Source organism: Saccostrea cucullata, unplaced genomic scaffold (genome assembly GCF_032062105.1).
Source record: "Saccostrea cucullata isolate Sc308-1 unplaced genomic scaffold, CSIRO_AGI_Scuc_v1 ctg543, whole genome shotgun sequence".
Taxonomy (NCBI): Eukaryota; Metazoa; Mollusca; class Bivalvia; order Ostreida; family Ostreidae; genus Saccostrea; species Saccostrea cuccullata.
In genome coordinates, this window is record NW_026927880.1 from 304,554 (window position 1) to 320,402 (window position 15,849).

At 33.3% G+C, this 15,849-nt stretch overlaps 1 protein-coding gene across 1 annotated transcript; it reads left to right on the top strand.

Moving 5' to 3' along the window:
- The first annotated feature begins 1,467 nt into the window (after nt 1–1,467).
- Nucleotides 1,468–15,044, top strand: LOC134275768 (chitin synthase chs-2-like). Its single transcript, XM_062758063.1, has 16 exons — nt 1,468–1,516; nt 2,617–2,725; nt 2,936–3,458; nt 3,604–4,952; nt 5,074–5,176; nt 5,257–5,381; nt 5,474–5,568; nt 5,675–5,798; nt 5,915–6,065; nt 10,840–11,086; nt 12,221–12,421; nt 12,532–12,929; nt 13,025–13,189; nt 13,591–13,796; nt 13,933–14,012; nt 14,266–15,044. The coding sequence occupies exons 1-16, from the start codon at nt 1,468–1,470 to the stop codon at nt 15,042–15,044; spliced, it is 4,704 nt and encodes a 1,567-aa protein (XP_062614047.1).
- The last annotated feature ends 805 nt before the right edge of the window (nt 15,045–15,849 follow it).

Genomic DNA, 15,849 nt, shown 5'->3' on the forward strand with positions numbered 1-15,849 from the left:
AAGAAGGTCACATTAATTTGCAATATTTATTCAATGATAAATATTATTCAAACTATTTCATGTAAAGTAAGATTATATTCATTGCCATTGTTACATCTGATAAAATATGACAAAGGTTAAAGTAATTAATAAAAGAATAAAAATTTAAGTGCAAAATGGTAATCTTAATTGTACCGTCGCTAAGCTATGTGCACACTGATCCCCTATTTCCTCTGCGGTTTTGAGTCTTACTATTTGAGTACTTATTCAAAATATACTTCTCAAAAAATTCTTTGATATAACAATTTTCACGAGTGACATACCTTAATTACTTCTCCTTTTGTTGTACATTGTTTTTGCTATGTACATAGTTATGATGAGGAGGGGTGTCGATTTTCTAAAATTGTGAATTTTATGACCCCTTGGATAGGAGCACATGTGTTAAGGCGGGGTTTATTGTTATGTAGTGAAAATGCATTAATTCTTATTTTGTATTGTTTTAGGGACTTTTGATTTTGTATACTGTTCGTTATCTCCATATGTTTCATTGAAAATCTTCTCCTCTGCTCCTGGGTATAATGCAGATGATCACATTACTTTATGATCTAATTACATCGTAGTTATGATTAGCAAGGGTGCTCCTACAGAGATGTGAATTTCATGACCCTAGGGTCTATTAAGGTTGGGGGCTCTAATGGTTATATACTGATGTTGATTTATGATTTGAAATCTGCTCTTTGCAAAGGTTTATAATGTGCAATGGTCAGGGGATAATATGGGGCGGGGCACTATTGTTTATAAAGTGGAAATGCATTTCTCCTTCGTTTCTCTGCTCAATCTGCCTCTAGGTATTAAGTTATCAAAGTAAGTATGTTAAGTGTATATTTATGATGAGCAATTGTGATCTTTCAAATTTCATGATCATTGATTTCACACACGAACCAAAAATTAATTGTTTTTTAAGTTGTTGCATTGATACAAAGGTGACCTTTATGGCCTGTGGGCCTTTTTTTCTTTGTATAATAGGTCTTTCACATTTCGATTTTCAATATTAAACTAGTAATTACTTGCGATCTTCAAGTTGATATGGACTCGAAAATAAAACAAACTGTTCCAGAAGTTTAATTTATTTTTGCATAAAGAATAAGCATGAGTGCATTGAAGCAATTTTATTTAGTTCTCTTGTAAATTTTCTACCCAAATGGTTCCAAATATCTATTGAAATGCATAAACAATGGGGGATCTACTTTACTCAATTATTTTTTAAAAAGTGTTCAAAAGATCATATTACAGAACAGTTTCAATACTTGTCAAATATTTAAATTTAACTTAAAGAATACGCATGTTTAAAATCCCAGCATACATTATTTCGTCGCTCTAACAACTATGCTGTAAACAAGTGCAGCGCAGAGTCTATAGAACCGCGGGGCTTTGGTGTAAATATTATAATCTAATCAATTGTGGAGAGCAAAGGCAAAAAGTCAGAAAATGGCGAGGAAACAACGATACCAGGTCAAGTTGTACAAGAAAGTCAGAGGTAGGTATTTTGAGTTAGTAATAAAACTCAATGATTTTTTTTTTGCAACAAATTATAACTAATTAACATTATAAAACGAAATTTCTCGATAATATACATGTATATATAATTTATATACCGATATGTAATGAATGTAGAACTTTTAATGTCAGATATATTTACTAGATATATGTACTCCTCCTAGTCCATGTAAATGTAATGAAAAGATTCGAAAAGATTAATTTTACTATCATGCTTTGAAAATCTTTGAGCATATCATACCTTTTTCAATACCTCAAACATAATATGCAGATATTGTTTGATTACTTCAGTGTTCCAAACTTTGTTTTTCAGACACCACGATTTTTTGTATGTTCAGTTGTAATTGGGATTGGGAAAGGGTTGTGTTTAGACTACGTATGTAGAAGCTAAAATTGTAACTTAAGAAAAAAGCATGGATAAATCGTTCTTTTAAAAGGGGGTGCGTTGAAGGGATGCAAATAATTCGCATAATATATTGTATTTTTAAAAAGTCAAGAACGTATAAGTATATACCATTCTAAACAATTATGTGGATAATACCTATCCAAATAATTACTAGTTTTCGAGGGTTTCTGGTCGTTTGAATTAATATATTTTTATAATAGCCTTTTATATTTACTTCATTGTTTAAACTGGCGTTGCAGTAAAGATCTTTGAACATAATCTTGATATTCGATTACGTACATATATCTTCTATCCTGAAACAAAGTCGACCAAAGAAATTAGTATTTAAGGAGGAATCATATATATGCAAAATAGACAGATAATTGCAGTGTACGAATTGTCAGATTAGCATGTAGATTACTTTGTAATGTGCCAATGAAACCAAAGAGACGTGATTGGTTGTAAGAACTTTAAAAGAAGGTCAATTTATAAGGAATTTTGGATTTAAACTTCCGCCTTAAAACCCATCGAAGATACGACCTTGTCTTTACAATTCAAAATTGCTGACAAAGCTTACGATGTTTTAATGCATTTTTTGGTATAAAATAAGTGAACCTTAGCACTATTTGGTGGTTCTGAACCATAAATATTTCATTTATTCAGTTTTTAATTGTTTCATAGCACATGTGTAACAGATATAATATCTTACAGTTCTAGCAGTAATGGTAAAGTTCCTCACAAATCTGAAAGTGAAAAGAAGATAAAGAAATCCGGAGAAACGAAGAAACAGCCTGAAAACGAACAGTATGTAGATTATCGAAAAGGCTTACCATTCAGAATAACTATACATCTACCATAAAAAGATCATTAAGGTTTATAAGTGTTTGGTTATAATTGAAGGAATTATCCAAAAGTTAAATTTTTTCTTTAAAAATGTCAATGAGTTTTTCCATCATTATGTACATTAAATATTTTAATTTTGTGATGGATTTTGTTTATAAAATACTGTTGTAGGAATGAATACTGGGATTTAGTAGATGAAACACCGCCAATAAGTTCTGATGATTCAGACACGTGTTGGAACATTTTTACAAAGATAGGTGTTATTTTATTCAGTATCACCCTGTTTTTCATCGTTCTGGTATCAACAGGATTAACAAGAATTATTATCCATTTAATGATCTGGAAGCTGAATCCACCACAAGCTAACTCAACCACAACTATAGATAAAATGGGCGGTCTTCTTCGTCTTGTTGAAGAGAGAACTTACCTTAAATATAACTGCACTCAAAACTCCAATAACACTGACTGTGCTTCTTCATTTCTTCAAAGAGAGGATTTTCCAACAACTTGGGAATGCGTTCCAGTAAGTCGTCATTTATGTCAGTTGTTGGAAGAAACACCGTCGGTGAATGTGATGTGGATTTGGGGTCTCGTTATTGTTATGGTGGTTCCAGACATTTACACAATTATTCTTTCACTGTGGAGACTCTGTTTTAAGGAAACTCAAAAATGTGACTTCAAAAGGTTAATATTGGTAGGTTTTGTTCCGTTTTAAATCATACACATTTTTCACAACTAATCGTTAGTTAAGTTGTCCGAGTTGCTACAAAACAGAAAGAAAAATCACAATTGTAAGATAAATTAATAATTTTCTTTTATTATCCCTTAATATCTTTCAGAGTCTAGTGGTGGAGACACTTCATACAACGGGTCTTTGTCTTCTGGTTTTTCTTGTGCTTCCCGCGTTTGACCCAATCACTGCTTCTATTTTGTCTTGCCTCATCATTTTTTTTCCAGTAGTTTTTAGTTTGTTTTGTGACCTCAAATTCTCTGGAATGGATATAAAAACCATGACACAAAAAGTGGCCAATAGTTCTTGTATTGAAAAAACAGAATCGACAGAAAGGAAAAAAGATATTGATATTGAAAAAAAGTTGCAAGAAAGTAAAAACGATTCTGATATAAAAAAGAATTGTCCGAGGATAAAAAATTCTTCTAGTAGTGAAAAAGGAAAGGACTCGAAAGAAAGTAAAAATGAGTCTGATATTGAAAAAGATGTGCCAGAAAAAGAAAAAGACTCGAAAGAAAGTAGAAATGAGCCTGATATTGAAAAAGATGTGCAAGAAAGTAGAAATGTATCTGGTAATGAAAAAGAAAAAGAGTTGCCAGTAAGTAAAAATGAAGATGACACCAAGTTTTATGACGTTGTCTTCAATATTACACAAAAAGTTGGATTTGTCTTTTTTCTCATTTCATTGGGTTTTGCAGGGTGGTATATTTATAAAAATTCAGGAGAGGAAAATTTTGCGTTAATTTTTTGTCTTTTAATAATTTCATTGGTACTGGTTTCCATAACCTATTGGGAAAATTTTCTAATGTTTAGTTCCACAATAACTCTCGAAAAAGATACAAATCAGCTAAAAAGTATAAAATCAAGGCTCAAAACTTTTCTCATGGAATATATCCGGTCTAAAAGAGAACTGGTATCGCTTTTCACAGCTCTATGGAAAGTGGTTTTGTCTATTTCGTTTCCATATATCATTTTTTCAATAATGTCGACCGATGATTCGACTGCCTACGACACAGCTAAAGCCATTTCTCTATTTGGGACTTCCAAAGTAAAAACCTTGACGGGTAAAGTTATTCTTGAATCCAGGTCGTATTTCCCTTATGGTTGTGGAAGACATGATTTGGATGCTCTTATAATAATATGTGTTGTTCTCGGCTTTGTTGGATTTAAAAGTGCACGATTTGCATGTAGAGTCAATCTTCAGTACGTTTGTTTTTCTTCTCCTCTCGTGTTAAGTTGGCTGGGTACCCCTCTTTTGATTATACCAGTTATGAAGCATCCCTTGTTCTGGACTACCCAGGACTGTAACATTGTGCAACCTTTATGGGAGTTAAGAGGGACATTCATTAAAGACATATGGCAGTTGATTGTGTCTGGGTGTTTTGGATTTGTTGCATGCATTCTGCTTACTTTATACGTTTGGACAAACAATGGATCCAAGCTAGTTAAGTGCGACAGGTAAGACTACAAAATACAATGTTTATGTCTAGGGTCTTAATAACTTTCATTTATATTGTTATATTATATTACAAAACGGTAGCATGATCTTATGTATATATTAATGTTTGCAATTTTGTAGATTATTCCGGAAACCGCCGTACTGTGGAATATTTCTAAATACTTCTTTACTTTTAACGAGGTGTAAAGACACAACGGAACAGAGAGGGGAGGAAAAAAGCGAGGTTAGTCCTCATTATTTAAGGCTGGTACAAAAATTGTCTTTTTTTTCCAGATAAGATTTTGATAAAGATACTGTTTACAGGAAGCAGAAAAATCTACAGGCTCTATCGACAGTGAAAAATACTATAGGCCATTTGTGTATTTTTGTGCAACCATGTGGCACGAGACTGAAACTGAAATGACGCAGCTACTGAAATCAATCTTTAAGTGAGTTTTTTGGTCAAGGTAACAGAAAAAAAATCAAATTTTGTGTTAAATTAGAGTAGTTCTACACATGTAAAATTTCTACATATTTGCAGGGTTGATTATGAACAATTTATTCAAAAAGAGCACGAAAAAACTCTAAAAGCGAAGAAAAAGTCGTATATTAACGAAGACGTTTATCAATTTGAAGGTAAAATATTACATTTATATGTTAAGAGAAAAAAATCATCAGCAGTAAAATTCAATGAAATATATCAAATCATATACGACATTCATCCGTTTAAAATTTTCTCTAGTACACATCTTCTTCGATGACGCTTTCAAACCCCGGATGAACAAAACTGGTACTAAACAACTGAAAGGCATAGAAGTTAATGATTATGTCAAGACACTTGAAAGTGTAATACCAAAAACAGCAAAGTAAGTTTATTGATATAAATTGACACAAAATCTCTTCAATGACAACGTTTAGAACGCTACAACCAAAAATGAGGACGACAGCGTATTAGCCACTTACATTTATTATTAAATTTCAGATCAATATACGGTGGATTCGAGTTAGACGAAGTAAAGCGATATGAGACGCCTTATGGCGCTAGATTCGAGTGGGAGCTACTAACATCGCAGAAACTTGTGGTGCACCTTAAAGACAAAACTAAAATAAGGAATCGTAAACGTTGGAGCCAGGTACAAAAACACACACATCCTCCCTCACACACATGCACACAAAAGTAGAGAAAGAAATTCATAGGGAAAAGGTAATGACGATAACGAGCAGTGATGGGGCTCAAAAAACATAAAAAAGTACATTCTGTGAAAAGGGCATAAAACACGGAGCCATGGCTATTGGAGAGGTGGAATCAGGTGACTTTCCCTAGTCAAATTTAATACACACAGAAAGGTTTTACGATAAGTATGAAACAAATCAGGTAAAATACGACCGGTGTAAAGACGAATAATGATCCCCATCGAATAATAAACGGGGGGTCATTTTTCAACGACAAAAAAACGACCCCCACCCGTAGAAAAAAAATCATTTTTTGTTGAAAAAGAGTCCTAGGGGTCATTATTTTATATGTTAGTCCTATAAAAAAATGACCCCCATTGAAAAATGACTCCCTTTAAAGTGATATAAAATTTATAACAGGTGAAAGGGAAAAATATGCTGTATATTATAATTGTTCTTCCTTCGAGTAATTCCTGCATTTGTTCGAATAGATTTGATCCATAATTTTAAATGTATTCATAAACTTTATTAAGAAATAAAGTTTATAATATTTTTTTTCACAATATACCCACTTTGATATCTTTTTTACAGCGAAAATAATTTTTACATTTTCTGTAACCAGAAAAATACAAAAAGTCGTATGAAATAATTAAGAGATCCACGTAGTCTTACAATGCTAAAATTTTGTTTGGAAAGAGATTCTTATCTTTAATTGCCAAGTAAATAAAATTTCTTTTTAATATTCCTCCTTATAATGTTTGCTTAAAGAATGATTTTTCACTTGTTTTTAGAAATCAAACCATGCAACAATCAGGTTCAAACACTAGTACTCTTTAATAGGAAAAATTAATTTTTCCTTCATTTCAACTCTTAGCTTGTTAAGTTTGGCAAATCCTATTTGACAATGAAAGAGGAGGAAATTTTTACTACCCCCCCCCCCCCCCCCAAAAAAAAAAGAACATTACGTTAAATCAAAACAAAACAAAAAAAAAATAAATGAAAAGCAAAAATATAAATAAAACTCTATACCTTTCAATAATACTGAAAGAGGCTCTAGATAAAATATTGAAATGAAGTTAAGCCTTCAATTAAGTACTATCATATCATAATTAATTCGCCATGATTAAAGCTTACTTTAAATATTGGTGGGGGCATACTTGAAAGTATTGTGGCAAAGTAACAGTTGAAAATTAGTAGAATAGTAGATTATTTTAAGCTTATTTTTAGTCCCTCCTTATAGAAAAATAAAGGTAGGGTAGTTTTTTGTTTTGTTGCTTTTGTAGATAATCAACATTCCTCTTAAATAAGTAAGGGGGTGGGGTGGGTATAACACCTAAAAATATGCTCTGTAAAGCTATGGGCTAGTGTAAAATACACATTCTAATGCAAAAACTATAAATGTAGACAAAACCTTTTGATTAAGCACACAGTATTCATTACATTTCTTAATTCTTGTTTTACTCCACCCTTTAACTCAGTTCTGAGTATATTTTTCAGAGAATTTAATATTAAAATCAGAACAAACATTTTCATTTTTGTAACGTCTTCTTTAATTCTGAAAACCCATTTTTATAAATTAGCTTTTGATTAACTTTTTAGATTTATCTATCTAGTGATTTTTATTTGTTTTTCTTAACCATTAGATTTTTAATTCATCGTAACTGTATTTTTTTTTAAATCTTTTTTACCAAAACAAGACATTCTCAATATAAGAATAATTTTATTTTTTAAAGTGATAATAATATATTTAATGTTTTATGTACATTCTATGTAAAGCGCCTTAGGTTGATATTTTTATCATATAGGGCGCTATAGAAATTTATTATATTATATTATTATATTATATTATATACTGTATCATAATATGAAAAGTTAATTGAACACCATTTCTTTTTGTCCCCGTAATGGAAGATACGGGGGTACCAGGGTATATAGTTTTATCGTGTCCGTCTGTATGTCTGTCTTTCTATCTGGCAGTCTGTTTGTCTGCAAAAACTTAAACCTTGACCATAACTTTTCATTTAGTGGAGCTATGACTTTCATATTTCACATGTGTATTCCTTGTGGCAAGACCTTACTTTGGGTACCACCAAATTTGACCTTTTGACCTTTACCTTGGAATTTGTCCCATTTTGCACAAAAATACCAAATTTTTACTTTGGCCATAACTTTTACACGGTAGATACTAGTGCTCTCATACTTCACATATGTATTTTGTTTGGCATGGCCTTTCATTGGATACTAAAAACTTTGACCTTGGAGATTTCCGTACTTAAGAAAGAAAACTTTAACCTTGGCCATAACTTTTGAACGGTAAAGGCTAGGGTTTTCATACTTCACACAGGTAATACTTGCTACATTAAACCTTTCTTAAGAAACCATCAACTTTGACCCTTTGACCTTTGAGTTTGACCTACCTTTCAAAAACTTATCCTTGGCCATAATTTTTGAACAGGTGATGCTAGGGCTTTGATATTTCTCAACTGTATTTCTTGTGAGAATTTAAGACCCTACTTTGGGTACCAACATATTGAAATTGCATTTAAGAAAAGTTTAATCTTCGCTATGTTGCCATATTGGGGCATCAGTGTTTCACAAACACATATTTTTATATATAAGAGGAGTTGCGGATAAGAGATAGATACCCCAAAGCGTAACAGACGGACGGACGGACATCCCGATCACTATATACCCTCCCGCTTTTCAAGCGGAGGATATAATAATATATAATACTGCTGATTTTTTTCTGTCAGTACGATGATTTCCACCATCGAAAAACAAATGTTTACCTAACCCTTAAGCCTCGATAAATCTTTTACTCCTTTAGATTCTGAATCATCGCATTGACCTTAAAATATAGCTTTAATTGTATAATGTTATGAGATCAACATATCATCAATTTATTTCCCAATTAGCTTAGGTGAGCATTTTGGCCAACAGGCTTCTTTATCTATTTTTTTTTTTTTGCCCCCTAAAATTTTTTAGCTTTAATCCACAGGGAGTCATTTTTCTACGGGGTCATTTTTCTTCACGTGGGTTCTGCAAATTTTTAGGGTGGTGACCCTTTTTCTACGGGCAAAAGGGTCATTTTTCGACGTTGAATAATGACCGGGGGTCATTTTTCGCCGTAGAATATTGACCGGGGGTCATTTTTCGCTGTCGAAAAATGACCCCCGGTCATTATTCGATGGGGGTCATTATTCGTCTTTACACCGGCTATTGGTTATATTTGCTAATAGGGTATATATAACAACAATAGAATTTACAAAATACTGACTTTAAACGAGTTTTACTAACTATAGATTCTGATGGCCAACTAGTATCTAAAATGTCCGACAAACTAGAATAACCATAGACTGTAATCATCAACCAACAACTAAAATGTATGGCACATTACACATAAAAAACCGTCATGGGTCGTACCTTAACCTTTGTTTCAAGCGGAGGATATAATAATATATAATACTGCTGATTTTTTTCTGTCAGTACGATGATTTCCACCATCGAAAAACAAATGTTTACCTAACCCTTAAGCCTCGATAAATCTTTTACTCCTTTAGATTCTGAATCATCGCATTGACCTTAAAATATAGCTTTAATTGTATAATGTTATGAGATCAACATATCATCAATTTATTTCCCAATTAGCTTAGGTGAGCATTTTGGCCAACAGGCTTCTTTATCTATTTTTTTTTTTTTTTGCCCCCTAAAATTTTTTAGCTTTAATCCACAGGGAGTCATTTTTCTACGGGGTCATTTTTCTTCACGTGGGTTCTGCAAATTTTTAGGGTGGTGACCCTTTTTCTACGGGCAAAAGGGTCATTTTTCGACGTTGAATAATGACCGGGGGTCATTTTTCGCCGTAGAATATTGACCGGGGGTCATTTTTCGCTGTCGAAAAATGACCCCCGGTCATTATTCGATGGGGGTCATTATTCGTCTTTACACCGGCTATTGGTTATATTTGCTAATAGGGTATATATAACAACAATAGAATTTACAAAATACTGACTTTAAACGAGTTTTACTAACTATAGATTCTGATGGCCAACTAGTATCTAAAATGTCCGACAAACTAGAATAACCATAGACTGTAATCATCAACCAACAACTAAAATGTATGGCACATTACACATAAAAAACCGTCATGGGTCGTACCTTAACCTTTGTTTCATACCAAATCTTACTTATGATTATTCAGTGGAAATAATTAATGTATGGGCCCTCGTCGTGACGCAGTTGTCAGAACATCTGCCTTAAAATCGAGGAGTAAAGAGCTGATCCTTACATCGCGGGTTCGATACCAAGGTCAACTTTTGCAGTATGTGTTCTGACGATAAGCATCCATCACTGCTAAATGGGCTGCGTGCTGAGTATAGAAAAAAAATTGCAGTCCTCCACTGACAAGAGATGGCGTCTCTAATTGACTGAAAAATTCTTAAGAGGAAAGCTAATCAACAAACAAATAAACAGGGTCGACGACGGATGTTACTGATTGACAAGGGTTATTACCCTTTATTGACACCTGGTCCGACTTCTGGATTTGCCAGGGATCCATATTTTATGCTCTCCTGGAAGTTTTTTAATATTTGAAAGTTTTAAATCAATTACTGTTCTCTATCTTCAGCCACCTTATTTCTAGTTCATATTGTGAACAATTCATCGTAAATTGCAAAATATGCCATGTAACCTACTTATTATTATTTTTTATTTCATTTTTGTTTTGAATTGAAGGTGATGTACCTTTTCTATCTTCTATCATTTAAAATGAATGAGACTAAAGAAAATGAAAAGGAGAAACTGGAAAACAGTGGTGGAGACTTAGAGGAAATAATGAAGAGCTTTACTAACAATACATTTATACTAGCATTGGATGGGGATGTTGATTTTAAACCGGAGGCAGTATCACTTCTGCTTGATCGCATGAAAAAGAATCCATTGGTTGGGGCTGCTTGTGGCCGTATTCATCCCATAGGTTCCGGTGAGATATAACACGTTATAGATTACCAAACCGGGACGTAGGTAGCATCGTTTATGAAAGTACTAGTGGCAGTGCTAGCCAGAGTAAAAGGCTGAACAAATTTGAAAAGCCAAAAAAAAAAATGGTCAAAACTCGTAGAACAAGGTATAAATTCCAAGCTTTTTCAGTTCTTTCACATACTTGACCCTTAATTAATACACTCTATGTACCAAAAAAGGATGGGAATCTGCCTCTCATTGAACATTTCCAATAATGAAAAGTAATGTTAGAGAAAAAGAGGGTGGGACAGGCCCTTCTGGCCCCCCAGATGCAATATGTCTGCTAAACTTGTTGCTGAAATCGGACTTTCATTTTTGAATAATATACTTATTTATTGTCTTAACAATGTATAAAGTTCAGTCAATCGTTTCAAGTTTGGGAGCCCAAGATTCACCTTTTCAACCATAAGTTTTCATTTACATATTTAAACAATTGGAGAAACTGTCACTGATTAACAAAAAATGTGTACAAAAAAGTTAACAATTCCTTTTCTTGTTCCTTTTCATTCATCTAATGTATGTATCTACGAAAGAAAGTTATTAGAATTTTAGGTAACTTATATGCTTTTTTAAAAAGTACAATTTTAACAAACATTAAAAAACACCCGACTCCAAAATATTTCATCAATTACTTTCATATTTAGACTTATCCCATTTAGAAGAAATCAATATTTAATAAATACTTTTGAATCCTTTTTGACTCTTTGAAATTGTTCTATAAATTGAGAAGGAAGAATCATTAATAGTATTATTCGCACAATGAGATAAATGGAATATCTTATAGTTAAAAAGACGCCAATTGCAAAAGGAGTAGACAGATTCTACAAATCGCATTTTTTTTAAAACTCATAGCTGGCCATCAGGAAGACAAATGCTTTTAAATATTATGCTTGGCGCTGGTTCATCAGTTCAGTTATTTAACAGAAGAAGCAGAAAATGTTCCAATTTTTTATAACGACCGACGCACGACGGAGCCGACATCAGACAAAACAGCAATACCTTAAGCTGTCTGAATGATTCGGGTGGGCTGAACAGTTTGCACGCTGAATGTAATTTCCTTAATAATCGCAATAATGATTTGATAATTTTTATATAGGCCCTATGGTTTGGTATCAAACGTTTGAGTATGCTGTAAGCCACTGGCTCCAGAAGGCTACGGAGCATGTGTTTGGCTGTGTATTATGTTCTCCTGGATGCTTCAGTTTGTTCCGTGGTTCAGCTTTACTTGCAAATAATGTTATGAAAACTTACACTAAAGTGCCAACTGAAGCTGCTCATCATGTGCAGTACGACCAAGGTACGTTTTGTTTTTATGAGTCATAGAAATTTTTTTAGCTTTACAGTAGTGTAAAATTACAGTTGGTTGCATATATATTATATATTTTGCACGAAGTCTTTCTGTTCCAGGTGAAGATAGATGGTTATGTACCTTACTGTTGAAACAAAAGTACAGGGTAGAATATTGTGCTGCCTCAGATGCTTTGACCTTTGCCCCGGAAGGATTTTACGAATTTTATAACCAGAGAAGACGTTGGGCTCCATCGACAATGGCAAACATTTTGGATCTTTTATTGGATGGAAACAATGTCAGGAAAACGAATCAGAATATATCAAGACCGTACATTTTTTACCACATTTGTTTATTTATTTCCTCAATACTGACACCAGGAACAATTTTTCTGTTGATACTTGGTGCCATCATAACAGCTTTTCCACAAATTGAACCATGGCTTGCATTATTATTAAATGGGGTTCCTGTAGCCATCTTCATAATCTCAATTTACGTCGCCAAAGAGGAAACGCAGGTAAACAGGTCTCTCTCGACATCAATCTTTCCACATAACATTATACTTTCACGAGTTATATAATTATTTTGAATTCTTATTAATTTATATTACAGCTTTTGTTTGCGGCAATATTGTCGACACTTTACAGCTTGGTCATGTTGGTTGTTCTGATAGGTTTGCTAAAGGAAGGTGTCGAGGCACAATTCTGCTCAGTTACAACTGTCTTCTTTTGCTTTGTGGCTGGAGTCTTTGTTATTGCTGCAATCTTACACCCAAAGGTATTTATAAGCTAATTATAACACAGTCAAATGCATAGTACATCAATACTATATACAGGGAATTTTTCGCCCCCGTTTTATTTTCGCCCCTTTCGTCCTACCCTCAATAGGGCGAATTTAAAACGGGGCGAATTCAAAATATTCAGTATAATTTCTGAAACAAAACTCACGAATGGGCGAATTTAAAACGGGGCAAATTTGTTTTACAGTGTGAAAGGGCGAAAATAACACGGGGCGAAAATAACCCTGTATACAGTATTTACAAGACAGATCGTACATGTCAGAAAGAACCCGAGAGTTATTTCAATAGTGTTTTTTTACATTTTGATTTTAGTGCTAAATGTTTCTCATTCACTTTGCATGTTTAACTAAATACTAGTATGTTGCCCTTTTTATGTTAGGAATTTACCTGCATTCTGCACGGACTGCTTTATTTTCTGGCTGTACCATCGATGTCTATGCTTTTGATTTTTTACTCTGTTGGCAATCTACATAATGTTAATTGGGGAACTCGTGAAAGTAAAACAGCAAAAAAGGATGACTCCTCTACTCAAAAGATAAAGAAGCGAGTTCTAGGCCAATCGTGCTCTTTTGGGGACTGGTGCAGGTATTTATGCAAAGATAATAATTTCAAGTGAATAAAGGGCTTTCTTTTGGTTTTGTATTCAAATCACTGGAAATATTATATTACAGTTTTGATTTATTTATATATATATATATATGTAATTCTTCATTCCATACAGATGTATTTTATGTTTTAACGAAATTGAGGATGTCGGACCTGGTGTATCTGAAGAAGAAAGGAAATTAGAGGAAAAGAGAAGCAGCTAAATAAGGAAACTGACACTAAAGAAAGTGGTAAAAGTCAAAAGAAATCTAAGGAGGAAGAGCAAGTAGCCGAGGAAAACGGGAAAAACTCAAAAATCCAAGGATCCGAGACCATGAAGAATGAAGACGCCAAGGAAAGCGCGAAAGTAACGGAAAAGTCAGGTACATATATCCAACTTATGAACATTGTGTTTTTGTCATGATAAAATGTAGAAGATACAGAAGATAAAAATGTATTTTTTCTTCAGGACCGAAGGAAATCAAAAAACGTGGTATATTCAGAAAATGCAATCCCATTCAAGAGGATGAACAGGACTTTTGGAGAAAATTTATCAAAAAATATCTAAAACCTTTGAAGATAAATGATGAGGAAAAGTCAAAAATGCAAGCTGAACTAATTGAACTGAGAAACAAGGTGTTTTTCTTTTATTTTATAACAAATGCCATCTTTGTAACAATTGTTTATGTTCTCACTCAAGTAAATGCCTATCAGAAAACACTTTCAATCCCTCTACCATGCAGTGTTGGTGAAACACAAGGTGTGATCGAACCAATCTCCATCGCTTTCACTCTTGTCTTTGGAACTCTGCTTCTTATTCAGTTTTTTGGAATGTTAACACACCGTGTGTCAACAATTTCTCATATAGTAGCTGCAACAAAGATCATAAATAAAGAATTGGACAGAAAAATCCCGATCAAGAAGTTTGAGAAACCAATAGCTGATGCAGTAAAAGAGGAAAAGAAGAAGACAAAGAATGTCAATATTACCAAATCGTCTAAATGGAACACGTTATCAACAGTATCAACCGCGGTCAAGATTCTTTCCGGAAAACATGTAATGAAACATCAAAGCATTATAGACCTAAGAAATTCTATTCAAATGAATTTTAAGTTGGATACGATTAAAGAGAGCACAGAGGAAGCGGGGATCCTCAAGCGTTACCCAGAAAAGCCTGTCCCCACCATGAGTATTAGAAATTCACCTCCACCTTTGGATACAAAGAGTCCCGAATCCTCGAACCAATGAATATAAGAATGGATTATTTTTTTATCATGAGTTATTTTTATTAGCCCAAGTTAGCTTTTTGATCAATTTTTGCCCGGCGTATGTCTGTCCGGTTGTAAAGTTTTATATTTCCGATTTTGGAAAGAATCTCTTTGTCAATGTAAACTAAATTTGCCAAAAAAAATTCTTACGGTAAAGATGAGTGTAGTTTGTTCAAATAAGAGACCGTACCTGCTTCTTAAAGAGGTAGGAATATCTGGGGAAAATATTTAATTTTTTTTTGGTCAATAATAGAGAATGTTCTATCTGACGTATCCGTATCCGTATACGTATCCGTATCCGTATCGAGATATGAAAGGCATCTCGATCCCGATGTCTAAACCATTCAATACAATTCCATCTCTGTTCATGGTTGCTTAAATAAGCCACAGTCTTGCATTGAAAAATAACAAATGATATTTTTTTTGATAAAAATACTAAACTGCTGTAAACTTCTATCATTTCGAAGAAAAATATTGATTAAAAAAAAAGAAAAGAAAATGACACCAAGTTTAAAATTAATTTCATTTTGTTTCCAAATATTTCTTGAAAAATCCCCTTTCTCTTTTTCCTCAGTCATAATATCAGGATATTTTATTGATTCATTCTGTATTTTTCACTATACCATTACACGTAACTGATAACATTATAGATACCCCCACACACACACTGAAATACATAATACCTTATCATCAACGCGATCAATAAAACTCTGTAGCCGTTTTAGAGAGAGTTTCAGATAGCAATACGTAGTCTAAATGTTTAAGTGTAACAAACATAACATAAC

Bases quoted from the DNA above. Each gene is read 5' to 3' on its own strand.
- LOC134275768 (XM_062758063.1), top strand. From the start codon at position 1,468: ATGGCGAGGAAACAACGATACCAGGTCAAGTTGTACAAGAAAGTCAGA. The intron at 4,953-5,073 runs GTAAGACTACAA...GCAATTTTGTAG, and splicing joins AAGCTAGTTAAGTGCGACAG to ATTATTCCGGAAACCGCCGT. The intron at 13,797-13,932 runs GTATTTATGCAA...CATTCCATACAG, and splicing joins TCTTTTGGGGACTGGTGCAG to ATGTATTTTATGTTTTAACG.